Source organism: Phoenix dactylifera, unplaced genomic scaffold (genome assembly GCF_009389715.1).
Source record: "Phoenix dactylifera cultivar Barhee BC4 unplaced genomic scaffold, palm_55x_up_171113_PBpolish2nd_filt_p 000085F, whole genome shotgun sequence".
Taxonomy (NCBI): domain Eukaryota; kingdom Viridiplantae; phylum Streptophyta; class Magnoliopsida; order Arecales; family Arecaceae; genus Phoenix; species Phoenix dactylifera.
Genome location: NW_024067677.1, coordinates 1,430,511 through 1,446,950, shown reverse-complemented (window position 1 = coordinate 1,446,950; position 16,440 = coordinate 1,430,511). Strand labels below are relative to the sequence as shown.

Genomic DNA, 16,440 nt, shown 5'->3' with positions numbered 1-16,440 from the left:
CTCCCCTCTCCTGCCTCCTCCTCCCTTGCTTAAACACCCAACTCATTCCACTTCCCTTATTTGGATCAATGTATGGTGGTCTTCATTGGTGATATTTTGTTGTACTCCAAGAGTCATGGGAAGCATGTTGAAGATAGATCCTAAGAGAGACAAACATTTATGAAAACTTAAAGAAAAGTGAGCTCTACCTAAGAAGTATCACCTTCTTTGGTGAAATGACTTCGAAGGCTGATATCTATGTGGATCTAGTGAAGACAATTGTAGATTGGAGCCGACCAACTAAAATATCCGAGTGAGCACTTTCATTTAGGACAATAAGTTTCACGAGCTAAATTTGGGCAACTCAGACTAGAGTGTTGGTTTAGTGTTTGGACTGAAACCCAGAATGAGATGACCTTCCTATCTCGGTGAATCGTTTGGGTCGATCATGAGCTAATCGTGGCTAATTCTAAGACCAACTCTGCAACGGTCTCAATCGTAGATGACATCAAATTATTCTCTGTTCATGTTTTGTCGGGAAGAGCAGACAAACGAGAAGCTCACGTGTTCAAAAAAAAAAAAACGTCAACTTACTTCAAACTCGAGAATTACACCGCTAATCAACACCACTAATTCAAGCTACTGAATAAGAGCCGGCGGCGAACAAGGTCTCCAATCATATCGCCCATCCGTCCAAACGAACGGCGGGTGATTTATGCGTTCAAGGCCCACACCGTAGAGGAGCCGGGCTCGATCGGAAGAAGGGAGATAAAGATTCTCGCGCCACCTTCGTCCTCGACACACGCCTTTTCTTTCCTCTTCGCGTTGGATGGGGGAAGTCGTGCTTCCTTCCACTCCCAACGTCGACGAATTCCGCGAGCTGTAACCCTAGGCTTCGGCGCTCGAGATCGAGAGAGGGAGAGAGGATGTTCTCCCGGTGGGATTTCTTGCGGTCGACGGCGATCAAGCGCGTCTGCAAGTTTCTATTGAAGAAGAAATTGGGGGAGTTCATCCTGGGGGACATTGACCTCGACCAGCTCGACGTCCAGCTCGGCTCCGGGACGATCCACCTCTCTGACCTCGCCCTCAATGTTGATTTGCTCAACCAGAAGGTTAGGCTACTTGGAAATCCTGTAACCTTTCGTGTTAGGGCTTCTTTGGCTCTTTTATTGCTGTTCGTCCGTTGATTGTTCTTTAGTTTCTGTGAGGTGGAGATTTTGGTTGGTTTTGCAAATCATAATTGGAAAGATAAGATTTTTATGAGAGAAAAGATGATTTTCTCAAGGATTTTGGATTGTTCGATTGATATTTGAGGGAATTAGGTTAAATTTCCATAGTTCAATACCTTGAAAAAGGATGTAGATATTTGAAACTTTTAGGGGGAAAAGCAAAAAAGCAAACATATATGCAAAGATCAGGCTCCTCAAGAGTTTTCTTTGTTTTCTCAAGGGTTCAATTACTCCGTCATGTGTGAGGGCAAGGATTTGGTTGGTTTTACAATTTTCGGATAGAAATGATGGTCATTGGAGAATGAGTGAATGGGCATGGAGAAAGTTAAGAAAGGATGAAGGAAGGATATCAGTGTAAAATTGTAAGATTCCTCTGAAATTGTTTGTTCTTGCCTAAAAGCTTTGGGTTGCTTTTTCTCTTGTTTATGGGCTAAAATTGTGTAACTTTTTATGTTATGACTATAAATAGTGTACTTCTGAAAATTGAATGGGGAATAACACTGCAATGTATTGAAGAAGGTCCCTTTTGGATTGGTTTAGCAGAGTAGTACCACTAGAAAACCTCAATAAATTTTAAGAAAGAGAGAGAGGGATAAGAGGAAGAACAGAAGAACATGAAATAGAGACAAAAAATAGTATCAGAATTTGGTAATGTTCTTTCAGTTTTCGTGATTTTTGAACAATCAGCCCTATCGTTAATCATCTCACTCCATTATAGAAGTTGAAGTTGATGATAACTTACCAAACTTCAGTTATATTCATCATTTCTTGCATGAACTTATTTATCCCCTTTGTTCCATGTTATGATGACCACTATAGAAATAACATATTTTTGATATGCAATAGATAGCACTCTATAACTAAATGGATTTGATTAAATAGCCACACTCATAAATATGAGTGAAATGCCAAAAGTTGTTATATTTATGATTTCTGCTAAAAGGCGGAGAAAAATATTTGAATGCACAAGGGACTAAAAAGCTTCAAAATTGCTAAACATAATGAATTTATGAACAATTGAAGTTCCAGGGAAGTAAAGAATATAGATATATTCATAATACAAAAGACTAGCATATAATATTAATTTCAATCTAAAGTTGTTAAAACAATAGAAATAAAGAACCTATACAACAAAATACTTTAAAATGTTGTTTAATAATCAATATTATTTTTTTTATTTTTCTATTTTTTATTTTTTTTGATTTTTATACCAGAGCTCCAGAACTCGGAGGGGAAACTCCTGAACTACTAAAACTGTTAAAATTGAGATGCCACAGACCTAGCCGAAACCAAACCGAAACTGAATGGAGTGTTCAAACCTTGGGTTAAAGCATGAATCTTGAGACTGTAGTTGTAGATTTCAAGAATTTGTATTTGGTCATGTCACATGTACAGAAATAATCTTGATAGAACCATGATAGCTTGTGGTGGAAATTTCATGAGATGATACTTGATGGAAGAAGAACTCTGAAAACTTTTCTTTAATGAAAGTAGTGGAAAACATGAACATGAATGAGGAACAAACTCAGTGCGGCTACATAACCTTGATATGATAATTGCAACAGACTTAGGGCTTATTATCTCTTCTATTTTAACTACAGAGATCAAGTACTTTGTGATATATTCTTGAACAAATGGTTATTTCTATTTGATAGAAGCATGAGTATAATGCCACAATTCGTCCAATAACAACATTACAACTTCATGGTGAAAAATCAAGTTGATTATGATCATGCATTTGATATTTCCCATGCATGCCCTATCTCTAGTGTAAGGAATTCTTTGATTATTTGTTGGATTGTTCTGGTAAGCAACAAATGAAGAAATCAAATGTAGATGATTATGTGCAATTATTGCTTGTGCCACCATTCTGAAGTAGAATCGAAATTGTTATTATTATCTTTAAGGCAAAATTTTGCTTATTTAATTTCAATTTCAATTTAATTGTGAAGACTATAATTTCCAAAATAGAGGTGTTCTTCTCACTTTGATAGAGCACTGATTGGATCATCTTATCTTTGTAAGTGAATCTTTTTAACATTCCATATTGTAAATGCCTTGAACACATAATGATTGTTTATAATTAAATGTATATAGGAATTTGATCAGGAGTATCGGCTGTTTCTTAAAATTCTAGTTTGTGTTCTTGTCAGATAACATGAGCCACACATCTAATATAATGTTCAATTTTAGTAGAAGCATAATCCGAGATTCAACATGAGTTGCGACAACTCAGTACAGATGCATGCTTTATGAGAATCAATCATGATTATATCTCATGAAAATATATCTTTTGTTTATTTTTGATTTTGGGGAAAAGAAATAAGTGAAATAAAGAAGAGTGGGATATGGTACCACAATAATTTCTTTTCTATTTGAAGTCTCAAGTTCAAACTACAAAATTCAGATCTCCTCTCAACACATATAAAAGTACACTTATATGACAATAAAGTACAATTCTAATCAATCCAAGGATTCCTAATCCCAACCTGTTGCTTGACTAGAGCTTTTCTAGTACACTACAAATAGGATTCGTAATTATTTCCTATCAGAATTATTTCCTAACCAGGATTCTCTCATGATTGAAGAATTAAGACTTTTTCTTTGATGCATTTTGGAGAGAGAATCTTTAAACTTCTTGATTTTCTGCCCTAAATTAAGTTCAAAAATATTGACAAATAGAAAACATGTCTCCATTTAGATATCAATTATACTTATCATTTCTGCTGTGTAGTGTCTCGAGACTGTGCCAACTAATGCTACCTCTATGTATCACTTTGTCTCCAAGGTCTCATGACAGAGATTAGTATTTGACCCTTAAATGATGGAAATATTAAATCTTACTGCCCTTCGATCTTGACTGGTGATCTAAATGTGCTTTGCCACAGTGAAGATGCAAAGATGATGAAACCCTTCTTGTCTAATATGAATAATTTATTGTACGGTCATCCATGAACACAACAAGAAGACCTGCTCCATGGATCTCTTTTTCTTTGGTCAATGATTCCTAATAAACTTGGATCTTTGCTTTTGTCTCCTTAGCATTTGTCTTGTCAGAGTATAAGGTGGTTGGATCTTTCCTATTAGTCCATGATTTGTCAAACGGGCTTCAATGGAACTTAATTTCACCAGCTCAAATAATTACCGAAGATTGCCCACATTGAGGTCCTCTAAAAAGGCATAGTCCATCTATTTCCTTAGGCAATCAAATCTTGTTCTTCCAAATTTTCATGAATTGTTTCAAAAATTGGCCACTATGGCTGCTAAAAAAAGCGGTCATTTAGTGGCTCGGACTTGCTATGCTAGTTATTATAGTGCTCGCTATATGGCATTTGGGGTATGAGCATCCAAAATATCAAGTGAAAACTAGCTATACAGCAGCTACCTATGGGTTCATAGTGGGCAAATTATTTCATAGAAGACTAGATCGGTTTCCAATTGGACTAGTCTAGTAATCAATTGCTCCAATAGGTTGTTTAAAGTATGAGCTAATCTAGTTATTTCATGCCCTAGCTGAATGGAGCATGGGGGAGAAAAGGAGAAGGAGAAGTGAGGAAGAAGGCAACCCTCTGCACCTTCCACTCTTCTTATTCCTCTGGCACTCTCTTGTTGATGATCTATAGCTGGTACACAACCATGAACACAAAGATAGCTCAACCTAAAAATGCTGGAACTGTTTCATCTTCACTATTAAAGAAACCAAAAATCAAAAAATAAGTATGAGATTTAGTTTAGTCATGAGGTCCATTGAGGAAGAGGAGAAAGAGGAGGATATGTTTAGATGGATGTCTTGATGCTCAAGTCTCCTAGAAGTGATACGTGATGTTTAATTATTGAGACAATTAATTATCAAGTTATCTTTTGACTTTTTTGCCTAGATGTTGGAGGAGTCTATTATCAATTGATGATGATATTTTGTTTGGTGAATTATATTATATAATTGTGGACATGTTTCTTCTATGGTTAAATGTTGTATGATTGTGGGCGTCTTTATTTTATGATTGATATTATGTGATTGTAGATATTTTTTATTATGATATATGCTATTATGTCTGGTTATGATGATATTTATCATTAGATTGTGGATTCTTGCATTATATTGATGTTGACATAATATTATGATGTTACATTGATTATGTTTATGACATTGTATTGGTGCTACCACCCTGTACTGGACATACTGGACCATATCGTTGCCAAACTGAGAATCGGGGTACATGAGGGCATCCTGAGTCTCGATATGCCAAATTAACCCCTATCTTGGGTGTATTGACACTATATCAGCATGCTACCGGTATGGGATCTAGAATCGAGATGGTGAACTTGGTCTATAGCTTGTCCTCAATATTTTTCTTTTCATTATTTTTGCGTGAAATTGAATGTAGATCATTGAATTTGATGCTTAATAAGAAACTATATTGAAATGTTTCACCAGCCTGCTTCGGGTATATGGTGCCTGCTTTTTGCTATCTTTATTGGTATTGAATGCTTAGCTACTATATGTTCGCTATTCACTTTTCAATACATTGTTCTCGATAGCATTGGACACAAACCTCCTATTTTTTTTGGTACTATTTGTTGCAAGGTTCGCCGTACCGGTACCGGTAGGCGTATCGATCGCCTACCAGATTGGTATGGTTCTGGTTCGGACCTGTTTAAACCGGTACTGATCCGGAACACTTTTTTTTGCCGGAGCTGGAGAAGAAGAAGAAAACGAGAGAGCGAGCGAGGGAGGGAGGAGAGGAGAGGAGAGGAGAGGCTGCCTGCGGAGGGCCGCGAGGGGCGGCAGAGGCCGAGGGGGGCGGCGGAGCCCGCGGGGGGCGGGGGAGCCCTCGGGGCTGCAGCGGAGGCCGAGGCTGCAGTTGCATCCCCTGTTTCTGATTTGCCGACTTCAGTTAAAAATTTATAAATTTTTTCTGCGGCCGCGTCCCCTGTTTTGAAAGAAATAGGGAACACGGCCGCGGCATCGGCCTCCGGCCCGCCCCCGCGGGCTCCGTCGGCCTCCAGCCCGCCCCCGCGGGCTCCGTCGGCCCCCCCCCCTCGGCATCTGCCGGTCCCCCGCGGCCCTCCGCGGGCGGCGGAGGCCTCTCCTCCCTCTATCTCTTCCCGACTCTCTCTTTCCTTCTCTTCGTCTTTTTCGGCTCCGGCTGGATTCGGCCTGTACTAGTTTTTATGGCTTCGACGTACCGGTTATAGGCCGGACCGGTCCGATACGGCCTGAACCGGCTGGTACGGGCCAGTTCGTCAGACCTTGATTTGTTGGGACATGATCATGATGATTGGATATCGTGACGTTTTCCCTGTATTAGATTTGAGTGGAAAGTAGACAAGACTAAGAAGTAGATATGAACAAGGGAGGGCAATGTGGAATTCACTTGAAGGAAAAAGAAACCTATGTCAAACTTGTCTTCAAATTACATAACCGATGCTAGTAGACTAAATTCATAATCAATCCATGATTTTCCTTACCAACCTATTCGCTAAGTGGGTTTGACACAAATATAGTTAAAGTAGGACTCAATTAGACTATAGTGACTATCCTAATCAAGATTATTACTTCCTTTTGAGAATTCCTAAACCAATTAAGGCTCTTAAATCCTTCCTAATTTCTTTGCCTGAAATAGCTTGAGAACCACTTTAAAAGTAGATTAGTAACCCAAATATTCTCCTAAGTCCGAACTGAAAAGCATTTAAAATTGACGATTCTTTAACCAATTAAAACTCTCAAAAAAAACATTCAAGGATGGCATAATCCAAATGTTCTCCATCTAAATCTAACTACATCAAATATATTGTTCGCTACTTTTACTTGTTTGTTTTATTTGTGAGAAACAACCTACCCAAACATTCACTATCGGAACTCTGAAATTTTCATCATTCGAATCAGGATTTCTTTCTTGGAGTAGTTATATGTGCTAGCTTGGACAATGAAAACCTTGTTGTGGCTATCCTAGATAGATTTGATTTATAACTAATGTGGAAGTCCTCTTCTTGCACAATGTGCATGCGTTTTAGATGTTGTAAATGGGTCCTACTCCTACCTTACATGTCTTTGCTTAAGCTTTTGCTCTCTCAAATTATATGGAAGTCTCATAGTTTTCTCGTTGCAGTTGGCTGGGGCAGCAGTTCTTGTGAAAGAAGGATCTATTAAATCCCTATCAATTAAAATTCCATGGAAGCGAAAAAACTGTCAGATAGAAGTGGAAGTGCTTGAGCTTGTCCTTGCACCGTTTGTCCAGAGCTATACTTCTGCCATGGATTCTGATTCTTTGATGCCTAATTGTGATAAAGAACAACATACGTGCATTGATTCAGAGAAGATTGAGCTGGGAGAAGTCAAGGAAAACTCTGGTTCTATTTCTCGAGATGTTCATGAAGGAGTGAAGACAATTGCTAAGATTGTGAAATGGTTTCTTACAAGCTTTCATGTAAGAATAAATGAAATTTTTGTTGCATATGATCCCCATTCAGATGTGGAAGAAAGGAGATCAGCATTCCATAAATCCTTGGTTCTCCGAATTAAAGAAATAGAGTTTGGAACATGTGTTTGTGAAGATGCTATGGCTAAGTTGACTAATTTTGTAAAATTTCAAGAAGCACTCATCGAGTTTCTTCATTTAGAGGATGTTGATAATTTCCCGCAGCTCCATAGTGGTTCAGAAACGGGCTTTAGCGAAACATATGCAAAAAAAAGTACTGTTACAATCTTGACTGGGCCAAGTGGTGGATTCTCAGGGACATTGAACTTAAGCATACCATGGGAAAATGGATCTTTGGATATTCGTAAAGTTAATGCAGATGTCTCAGTTGATTCTGTGGAACTGAAGGTGCAACCCAGCAGTATCAATTGGCTCATAGCCATATGGGAATCCCTCAAGAATGTGAGCACAGCTCAACAGAGAAATATTTACAAGGCTGCAGATTCACCTGACCGTAAATGTAGATTTTATAGCTGTTCATCTACCTCAGGTTCTGCTATGCCAGATTCAGACAAAGTCACACCAGGCAGTGGAAACTATTCAAATGACATATTTCGTACAATCAATCAAGATGGTGCTTCAGATGCTTTGCTTACAAGAACACATTTAATTCACAACTGGGTGCCAGAATCCATTGATCTAGAAGACCAAACTGATTTAGAGCCAGATTATGGTGCAAGGTTCGTTTCTTTATTTCTGATAACAACATGGTATTGTTTGGCAAATGTAACCATACATGGAGTAAAATTGGTTTCTTGCATTCACCATTTGAGTTATGAGATGGTCTAAAATTCTTCTATCCCAGGATCCTGCAATTAACATAAAAGGGATGTTTCTTCTGATTTTTGTTGATCTTATTTTAGCCAATTCCGGGCTATCTGGAAAACTGTCTTTTGTTTCTATCTGTCTATTCATCAAAATCTTCACATACACTTTTTATCTTGATATTCTAATGCACTGTTTTATTCAGTTTATCGATAATCATGATGAAGAAATCAAAATTTTCTAAGTGGATTCTTTTTTTTTTTTTAATTTTTTAACATGAGGTGTTCTTTTAGTGAATTTTGGATGATTGTTCCCATCTGAACATTGGGATATAAGTCTTTTATGGCTATTGCTTATTGCATCAATAAAGAATATGTTAGCAGGATCCAAATATGGGAGGCATCATGTGGGACCTACATATCAAATAGTTTTTCTATAAATCAATTTTGATATGTGGATAAGACATAGTTCAAGAATCTTTATAAATCAACCTGGAAACATCAATTTTGATTCTAGTTTGCATTTTTATCCTACTAAAGGTCCCAGCCATTTTCAATCAAACTTTAAAAATTTAGTCATGATTCATGTATAATAAGTTTCTTCCGTTGCTTTTAGATCCTTAACATAGATTTCGGCCCTTATTTTTAACTGCAAAGAAATGTTACAAAATAGTAAAATACCTACTTTATATGGTTTTACATGAATTGATCCCCTTTTGATTATATTCGGTTTTCTCTGCTGTACTCGAATGGTCATTTGTATGTTTCTTCCTTAAAAGATTACCAGATATCCAACATGAGATTTAATCTCAAGTTCACTCTTGTTATCATTGTGATCATTCTATTTTTGGCAATGTTGACCAGTGTGAAATTTACATTAGCATGTGGGTATCTGATGAAAATTTGATAATAGCACACCCCCATTTAAACCATCCTTCACACATCCTGTCGTTGTTCTTTTTTTTTATATATATATAATTTTTGGGGAATACAGTGGTTATTTGCCACCCAACAGCATTGAACCCTGGAGCTGTCCTGAGGATAGAAGGGTTCCAACCAGCTGTGCTAACAGTTCTTGGCTTTAACATATCCTATTCAACATGGAGTGATTGATCTCCTTTTTCTTTTGTAAGATAGGTTTAAGATTTGGATGATAAGCCTATTTTCTTTTAAACATTTAAAATGACACTTTTTTGGGGCCATGTATTTAAGTCTGTTCATCTCTCCATAAGAAGAAACATACATTAGGGGGTCAGCATTTGGTTCATCTGTGCAATCATAAGCTTTCTATGTTATAACCTTTTAGTATTGCACCAGTCCCTAGTTTCCCTGGTGCACCTAATATGGTCAAATTTATAAAAGATTTTGGCATTATTCGTTAACTTATGTTTTAATTCTGGTTATTGATTCAGTTATATTTCTTTCAGCATTGATGAGTTCTTTGAATGTTTTGATGGAATGAGGACTTACCGGGCAAATTCAGGAACTAGTGGTATATGGAACTGGACCTGTTCTGTTTTCAGTGCAATAAGTGTTGCATCTAATCTTGCTTCTGGATCAGGACATGTTCCTACAGGTAACATGCTGCATGAACCTTGTTAATATCTTTCATTGGTGCTTCTTCAACCTTTTATATGACATATCAAGTCTAATTATTGTATGTGCATGCTGAATTAAATTAATCTTGTTGTTTACCATTTCAGAATAATTGCTCATCATTTTTTCTATATGTTTCTGTTCTTTCAGCTTTTCCAGGCCAGTTTTAGAACCCAACATTTAGTCTATATTCATTTAGTCTACCATCACAATTTTCCTTAGGTTTCAGACCTCAACCGTAGGCCTTAAACCCTTTATTACCACGTCCAATTAACGCCAACCCAAGCCATCACACAAGAAAATTAGAGTGAGAGATTTCTGCTGCATATTCTAGGCTGCCCCACACCCCTATTCTTTCCTCTATGCCGTCATATCTACTTCAATATTAGATCTTCAAGGTTTATAGTAAAGTTTTTCTGCAGTCAGCTGATGATTCCTAAAAGGGACAAAGTGCACCCAAGTTAAGAATACTATGGAAGAAAGGGGATGAAAAAAGGAGAGAGATAAACAGAAGAATTTACTGAGCACTTTGGGTGCTGACTCATATCAAAATTCCTCCAATAATTTTCCAGCCAAAACAACATAAATTATGGGTTCTAATATGGCCTTTATAAAGTTCTTATGTGTAAAACAAGCTTAAAAACACTTTTCTTTGTCAATTTGTTTTTCTCTAAAAGTCAGAAGACAAATGAAATGATCAAACAATGTTCTCCTTTTGTGACCAATTTTACCAGGACTTTATTTTCATATTTGTTTCCAGTAAAATTTTATTCCATATTATGATTTTAGTTTTACTTGTTTTGGACTTTCATTCTATTGAGCCTTCAATCATAGTATCAGCCCACTATCCATCCCATTCGCACTTGATAAATTAATATGATATCATTGCAAAAAACATATACCTGATACTGTCTGGAATAGGATATTAGCCAAAAACTCAAATACAACTAGTGTAATGAGATATAGGCTTCACGACTACCTTAGGTGGATACCATTCGGAGAGCTTCATAGTCTCCCCACAACTACTTATGTTTATCATAACTAAATTATCAATCTCCTTAATAGATTTTGATATAGCCTTGTATATCCCGTCTCAGTACCGGGCCTGTACAGGTGCCATCCTATTATTGTATCAGTACGTCCGGTACAGGGGCTATTTCGGCATACTGAGTGTCGTACACCCCTCATACTGCCTATTGGTACTAAATCAGTACAGTACGGTATGGTATGCTCCGTACCGCCTAGTTTGGTACGATATGACATACCTTGGTTATATATTTTTTTCTTAGATCCTGTGTGGACACCCGTTTTCCTTATCCAGGACTATCACCTACTTTTGTGGAAAGCCACAAAAAAGAGAGCAGGAAGAGGGAAAATTTTCAGGGATCAGAGGAGGGATTGAGTTCAACTATTATGATATTTTAGGGATATAAAAAACTCAACTCTTATTCTGATTGAATTATTCAAAATTTTAGGGACTGAGGTGTTGACAGAGTTACCGGCAGGTTCAATAATCCCTACTTATTATATTATCTCCTTTACATGTTGGGAAGATTTCTGAGGGATAAGAAAAGGGACATCTGAACAGGTCTTTAATGTTTGTTGAATTACCTCAGTGAAACTCATAATATGCTTTATGGTGCTTCATCGTGATGCATTCCCTAAGTTGATGAAAGCTATGTGAAGGTTCTTTCCAAGTTGATAATGTTCATTAGTGGATTAAGCATGAAACTATCTTCCACTGTTTACTTTCTAGAGTTCTAGTTGAAGTTTGGACTATCCCCAATATTATTCTCGTTTCACTGGTCTTAATTCCATAACCGCCTTCTTTAGATTCATGTAGCACATATTATAGTCACCTTGCTCCTCGTAAATAGTTTTTCCTTAATTGGTAATTGATCCTAGTGAATAGTTATTTTTTTCTCCTAATATTGACATTTTGAATAATCTAGTTAACCTGGACCAGCCTGTTTTCTCCTCTAGCGCTCTTTAAGTATTCATGCGATCAAAATTCTTGATTCCTTTTTTTTCATAGTACTAAATCTGTTTCAGTTAATTGAAAACATTAATAGTCCATGCCAACTCCCTAATTGATCTTTATTTAGAAATCCCTCCAATAGTGTCCTCATCCTATTCTAGATATTATGTTTTCATGAATCTAATCAGTCAACAAAATCTTATTGTCCTCAGGTTATATGCATCGAACTTCTTAGCTCTCGTTTTTCTTTCCTTATCCTAGTCTGTCTATAAATTTGCTGCTTGCCTTTTTTTGGTTCCGAAATTAGTATGCAGGCCATGCTTAGATGCATTTTTAATCTTGGTTATTTTTTTTCAATCCTTTTTGGCTCTCTTTCTATGTCAAAACTGTAATATCTTCTTTGTCATTACTTACTGTAAGTCTTCGGTCATCACCTTTAGGACATCAATGTTCCACCATCATGTTTCTTACCAGTATGTCATTTACTTAAAGATTCTTCTAGTATAAAGAAACTTCATGCCATCCGAAACTCCCATATCAAATTCATTGCAACTCTTGAATTCCAATTCCGCCTTTTCAGTGTTCTCATATGGATAAAACATCATCTCTTTGAGAATCCACACTATATTCTTACATCTGTAATGAATAAAAATACAAATTTCTTCATGCTTGTCACTGAATACTCACTGTGTTCTCTTTGGGCTTTACTAGCTTGACATTTTCAGGAGGCTGATTAATATCATTACCATTCTTCCTTGTGCAGAACAAAATGTTGAGACTAGTTTACGAGCTACTATTGCTGAGATTTCTGTTGTCCTTTCCTTCATTGATGAAGATCAGACACAGTCATATGATTCCAGCGATTCATTATTAAATGGCCAAAGTTTTAATTCTTACATGAGCTGTCACTCAACAATGAATATAGAGGAGTCAACCTTGAGTACCGTTAATTCTATGAAAATACACCATCTTGAAGCAAGGTGTCAACATCTGACTCTTGATTTGCAGGTAAAAATTGTGCCTTCTGATTTTTTCTACAAGCATTATTTCCCAATTCTATAAAATTACCTTTTTCACAAGACATGTATTTAACCGAATCCTGACTTTTGACGAAGCAACAGACTTATCCTCAAATCATGAAGTTTGGAGCATCACTCAAGCAAATTAAGGTTGATGAGTATTATGATAGTAGGAACCGTGCTGAGGGATCTAAGTTCCCTGATTACAAGAATGATTCCTATTACCAAATGCTATTAAATCAGCATTTGCAGGCACAAGTTCAAGCTGCTCTTCCACCATATCCTTTTTCCACCCAAGACCATGATTCAGAATCTTCTGTCACTAATTGTAGGAATGGACTGATCAAGGTTACATTGTTGGAATCTCTTGATATATGCCGCTGTCAGTATTCTGTCAGTTCCACAGGTTTAGATGGCAAGAAAATGGCATCAACATCTTTCTCTGTTCATCTGCCACCATTTGTTTTGTGGGTTCACTTTCCGTTAGTAAATACGCTGCTTAATCTCTTCAAACAAGTTGAATATTCATTTAAGAAAAGCAGCATGAACAAGGATTTTGTGACTAATGTTCAGTCTGAAAGGCATAATTCTTCCTCTCTTGGTGATGCTGAAAGTGGCAATATTTCTTACTTAACAACTATGTCTCAAACAGCAAGTCTGCAAGGGAATATAGTCCTTTCTCAGGCAAGGGTCATAGTGTGCTTTCCTTCTGAATATTATGGAGATTACAGACATTCAGCCTCTTTGGATAAGTTTATTGTTCTTGAACATTCTTCCAGTGTGGGAGATTTTGTGGATTTTCTTCAACTTCCAAAAGAAAGTGCTCCAAAAGATGCTTACTGTACACCTGCCACTTCTGTCCATCTACATATGGGAAATTTAGACATTTACTTTGTTAAATCTTCAAGTGAAAATTCTTTGGTGGATGGGTCCCATGCATCAGACAAGCAACCCTTTTCTGCCGTGAAGATTCTCTCTGTCACCAACAGATCAAATGGCTATCATTCTGGAATTACGATGCTTTGGCAGAAGGGTCCTGTGACTGGTCCTTGGATGGCAAGCAGAACTTGGAGTTTGTCCAAATTACATGATCAAAGTAGGAATAAAGTGGTCAGAGAAAGGGCTGAGTATTCCTCGGTGGTGACAGCTACAGAAGACCTTGACGGGACAAGTTCAAGTATTCGTCAAGAGCTGATTCTGAGTTCTGCATTTTTATTTCATGTTAAATTTTCTCATGTTTGTATTAATCTTCATAGTCATGATTATAAATTGCTAAATCAGCTGCTTAATTATCTGTTGGATGAATTGTCTAGTGGAGCCCATGGTACGGACACTAATTATGAGGGGATCAGAAATGAACAATCGTCCCCAAATGTCTGTGTTGCATCTCAAACATCTGTTCGTGTGGAATGTGATCTCCTGGACATTTGCATTACCCTAGATGAAGTAATAGAAGTCAGTCACTTGATACAGAAGGAACTACAGGGATCATGGAATTGCCTTAAATTGAAAGTTACGAAGTTTGAGTTGCTTTCTGCATCAAATATTGGTGGAATTAGCAAAGCAAAATTTTCATGGCTTAACCATGGCGAGGGTGAATTGTGGGGTTCCATCTTAAATAGGAATGAAAATGCTTCTGAAGTAACTGAAGATCTTCTTCTAATCACCTGTAAAAACTCTGCCATCAGAAGGGGTGATGGTGATGGTACTAATGCATTATCTTTTATCTCTGCGGGTACTACTGTTACACACATCTGGAATCCACAGTCATGTCAAAGCTACATGTCCATAATCGTTCGTGGTGGGACAATAGTTGCTCCTGGTGGTCGCTTGGATTGGATCAGTGCAATATGCTTATATTTTAGTTTGCCTTCTCAAGAGAATGAACAGTCAGGCAATGGTAAAGCTTCAGTTAATGGTGCTGCTTCTGAAACATTATTCTTTCTTGATTTGGTGGATATTGCTTTGAGTTTTGAGCCCCACATCAAAGATCCTATAATCGCTAATGGAGTTTCCAAAAGAGAGCATAGTTGTAGTACTGAATCTAATGAAGAGATAGAGAGAGAATATGTGGCATGCCTTTTAGCTGCAGCATCATTAAGCCTTTCTAATTACACCAAGGCAAACTCGTCTACTGTTAATTACAATATCCAACTACAAGATGCAGGACTTCTTATCTGTGAATCGACTGGCACAAGAAAGGGCAGTGATGGTTATCATGTAGGTTGTCTGCAAGAGATCGGCTATGTAAAAGTTTCCCAGATTGCTCTTGTTGAGGCTGTTCTTAGAAGTAAAGGTCTTCATTGGGAAATTGAATGTTCAGAATCGCATATCAGCCTTGATACCTGCCATGACACAGCTTATGGTCTTTTACATTTGGTTGCTCAACTTCAACAGCTTTATGCACCTGATGTGGAGGATGCTCTTATGCATTTACAATCAAGGTGGAATACTATTCAGCAAGCTCAAGAAGATTGCAGTTCAAATGATGTGGCAGATAACTCTGAAAGCACTGCTGTTGGTTTGGGTTTTGAGAAGAGTTCGCCAGCTAGTGGTGAAGGCTGTGTATCTGTTGGACTGCTGGATGAGATACTTGAGAATGCTTTTTATATTAATGGGGAATACAGATCTCCATCTGGTCATTGCGACATACAATCTAATGTTTCCCTTGATGAATATGTGCTTGGAGATAGGTTTAAGTTGAACATAAACAACTCTACGGCTAGCAATGCTTCTTCTCTGATTATTCCTAAGGATGGTTCATCGTATGGTTCAGAAACAGGAAACACTCAGCAACCATCTATGCACAAACAAGGCTCAGCTCAACTTATTGAAAGCTATTATGCATCTGACTTACTTCAGCCGTCAACATTAACTGCAGGCCATCATTCACCTAAGGAAGATCACAAATCTAGATTCGATAATACCGCTCGTCGGGACATGGAATGTGGAAAGGGTGGTTGGTACCAGGACAGTTCTCTAGTGATAGTAGAGAACCATATTTCAAAAATATTCAGTCAGCCTGAAGGAAAACAACACAAAGAAGGGGATTTTACTTCCAGCAATTTTGGTCCTGCTGAGTACCATATTCCAAAAGGAAGGATACTTCTTAAAAATATTGATGTGAGATGGAGAATGTATTCTGGACTTGACTGGATTAAGCCAAGCAAAAATCCTTACAATAGTTTGAAAGGAAGAGATGGTAGTGCCTGCCTAGAATTTACTTTGTCAGGGTTGAATCTTCAATATGACATGTATCCTGATGGAGAAATTTGTGTATCAAAGCTTTCTGTTTCTGCTCAGGACTTTCATCTTTATGACATGAGCAGAGATGCCCCTTGGAAGATGGTAACACAGCTTAATTGACTTTTTCTGCATATTTCTCATGGCTATATC

At 37.5% G+C, this 16,440-nt stretch overlaps 1 protein-coding gene across 3 annotated transcripts in view; it reads left to right on the top strand.

The window, feature by feature from the left end:
- The first annotated feature begins 691 nt into the window (after positions 1–691).
- LOC103706192 (autophagy-related protein 2-like) overlaps positions 692–16,440 on the top strand; it is a 29,905-nt gene continuing 14,156 nt past the window's right edge. Inside the window, exons 1-5 of one of the 3 annotated variants that reach the window (XM_039116340.1) lie at positions 692–1,091; positions 7,319–8,367; positions 9,879–10,027; positions 12,789–13,033; positions 13,147–16,392. In XM_039116340.1, the coding sequence (XP_038972268.1) occupies positions 906–1,091; positions 7,319–8,367; positions 9,879–10,027; positions 12,789–13,033; positions 13,147–16,392 (4,875 nt within the window). In that variant the 5' untranslated portion in view covers positions 692–905. Of the gene's footprint in view, positions 5,503–7,318; positions 8,368–9,878; positions 10,028–12,788; positions 13,034–13,146; positions 16,393–16,440 lie in introns of all 3 variants that reach the window. The other 2 variants (XM_008790232.4, XM_039116341.1) reach the window with 2 other exon arrangements.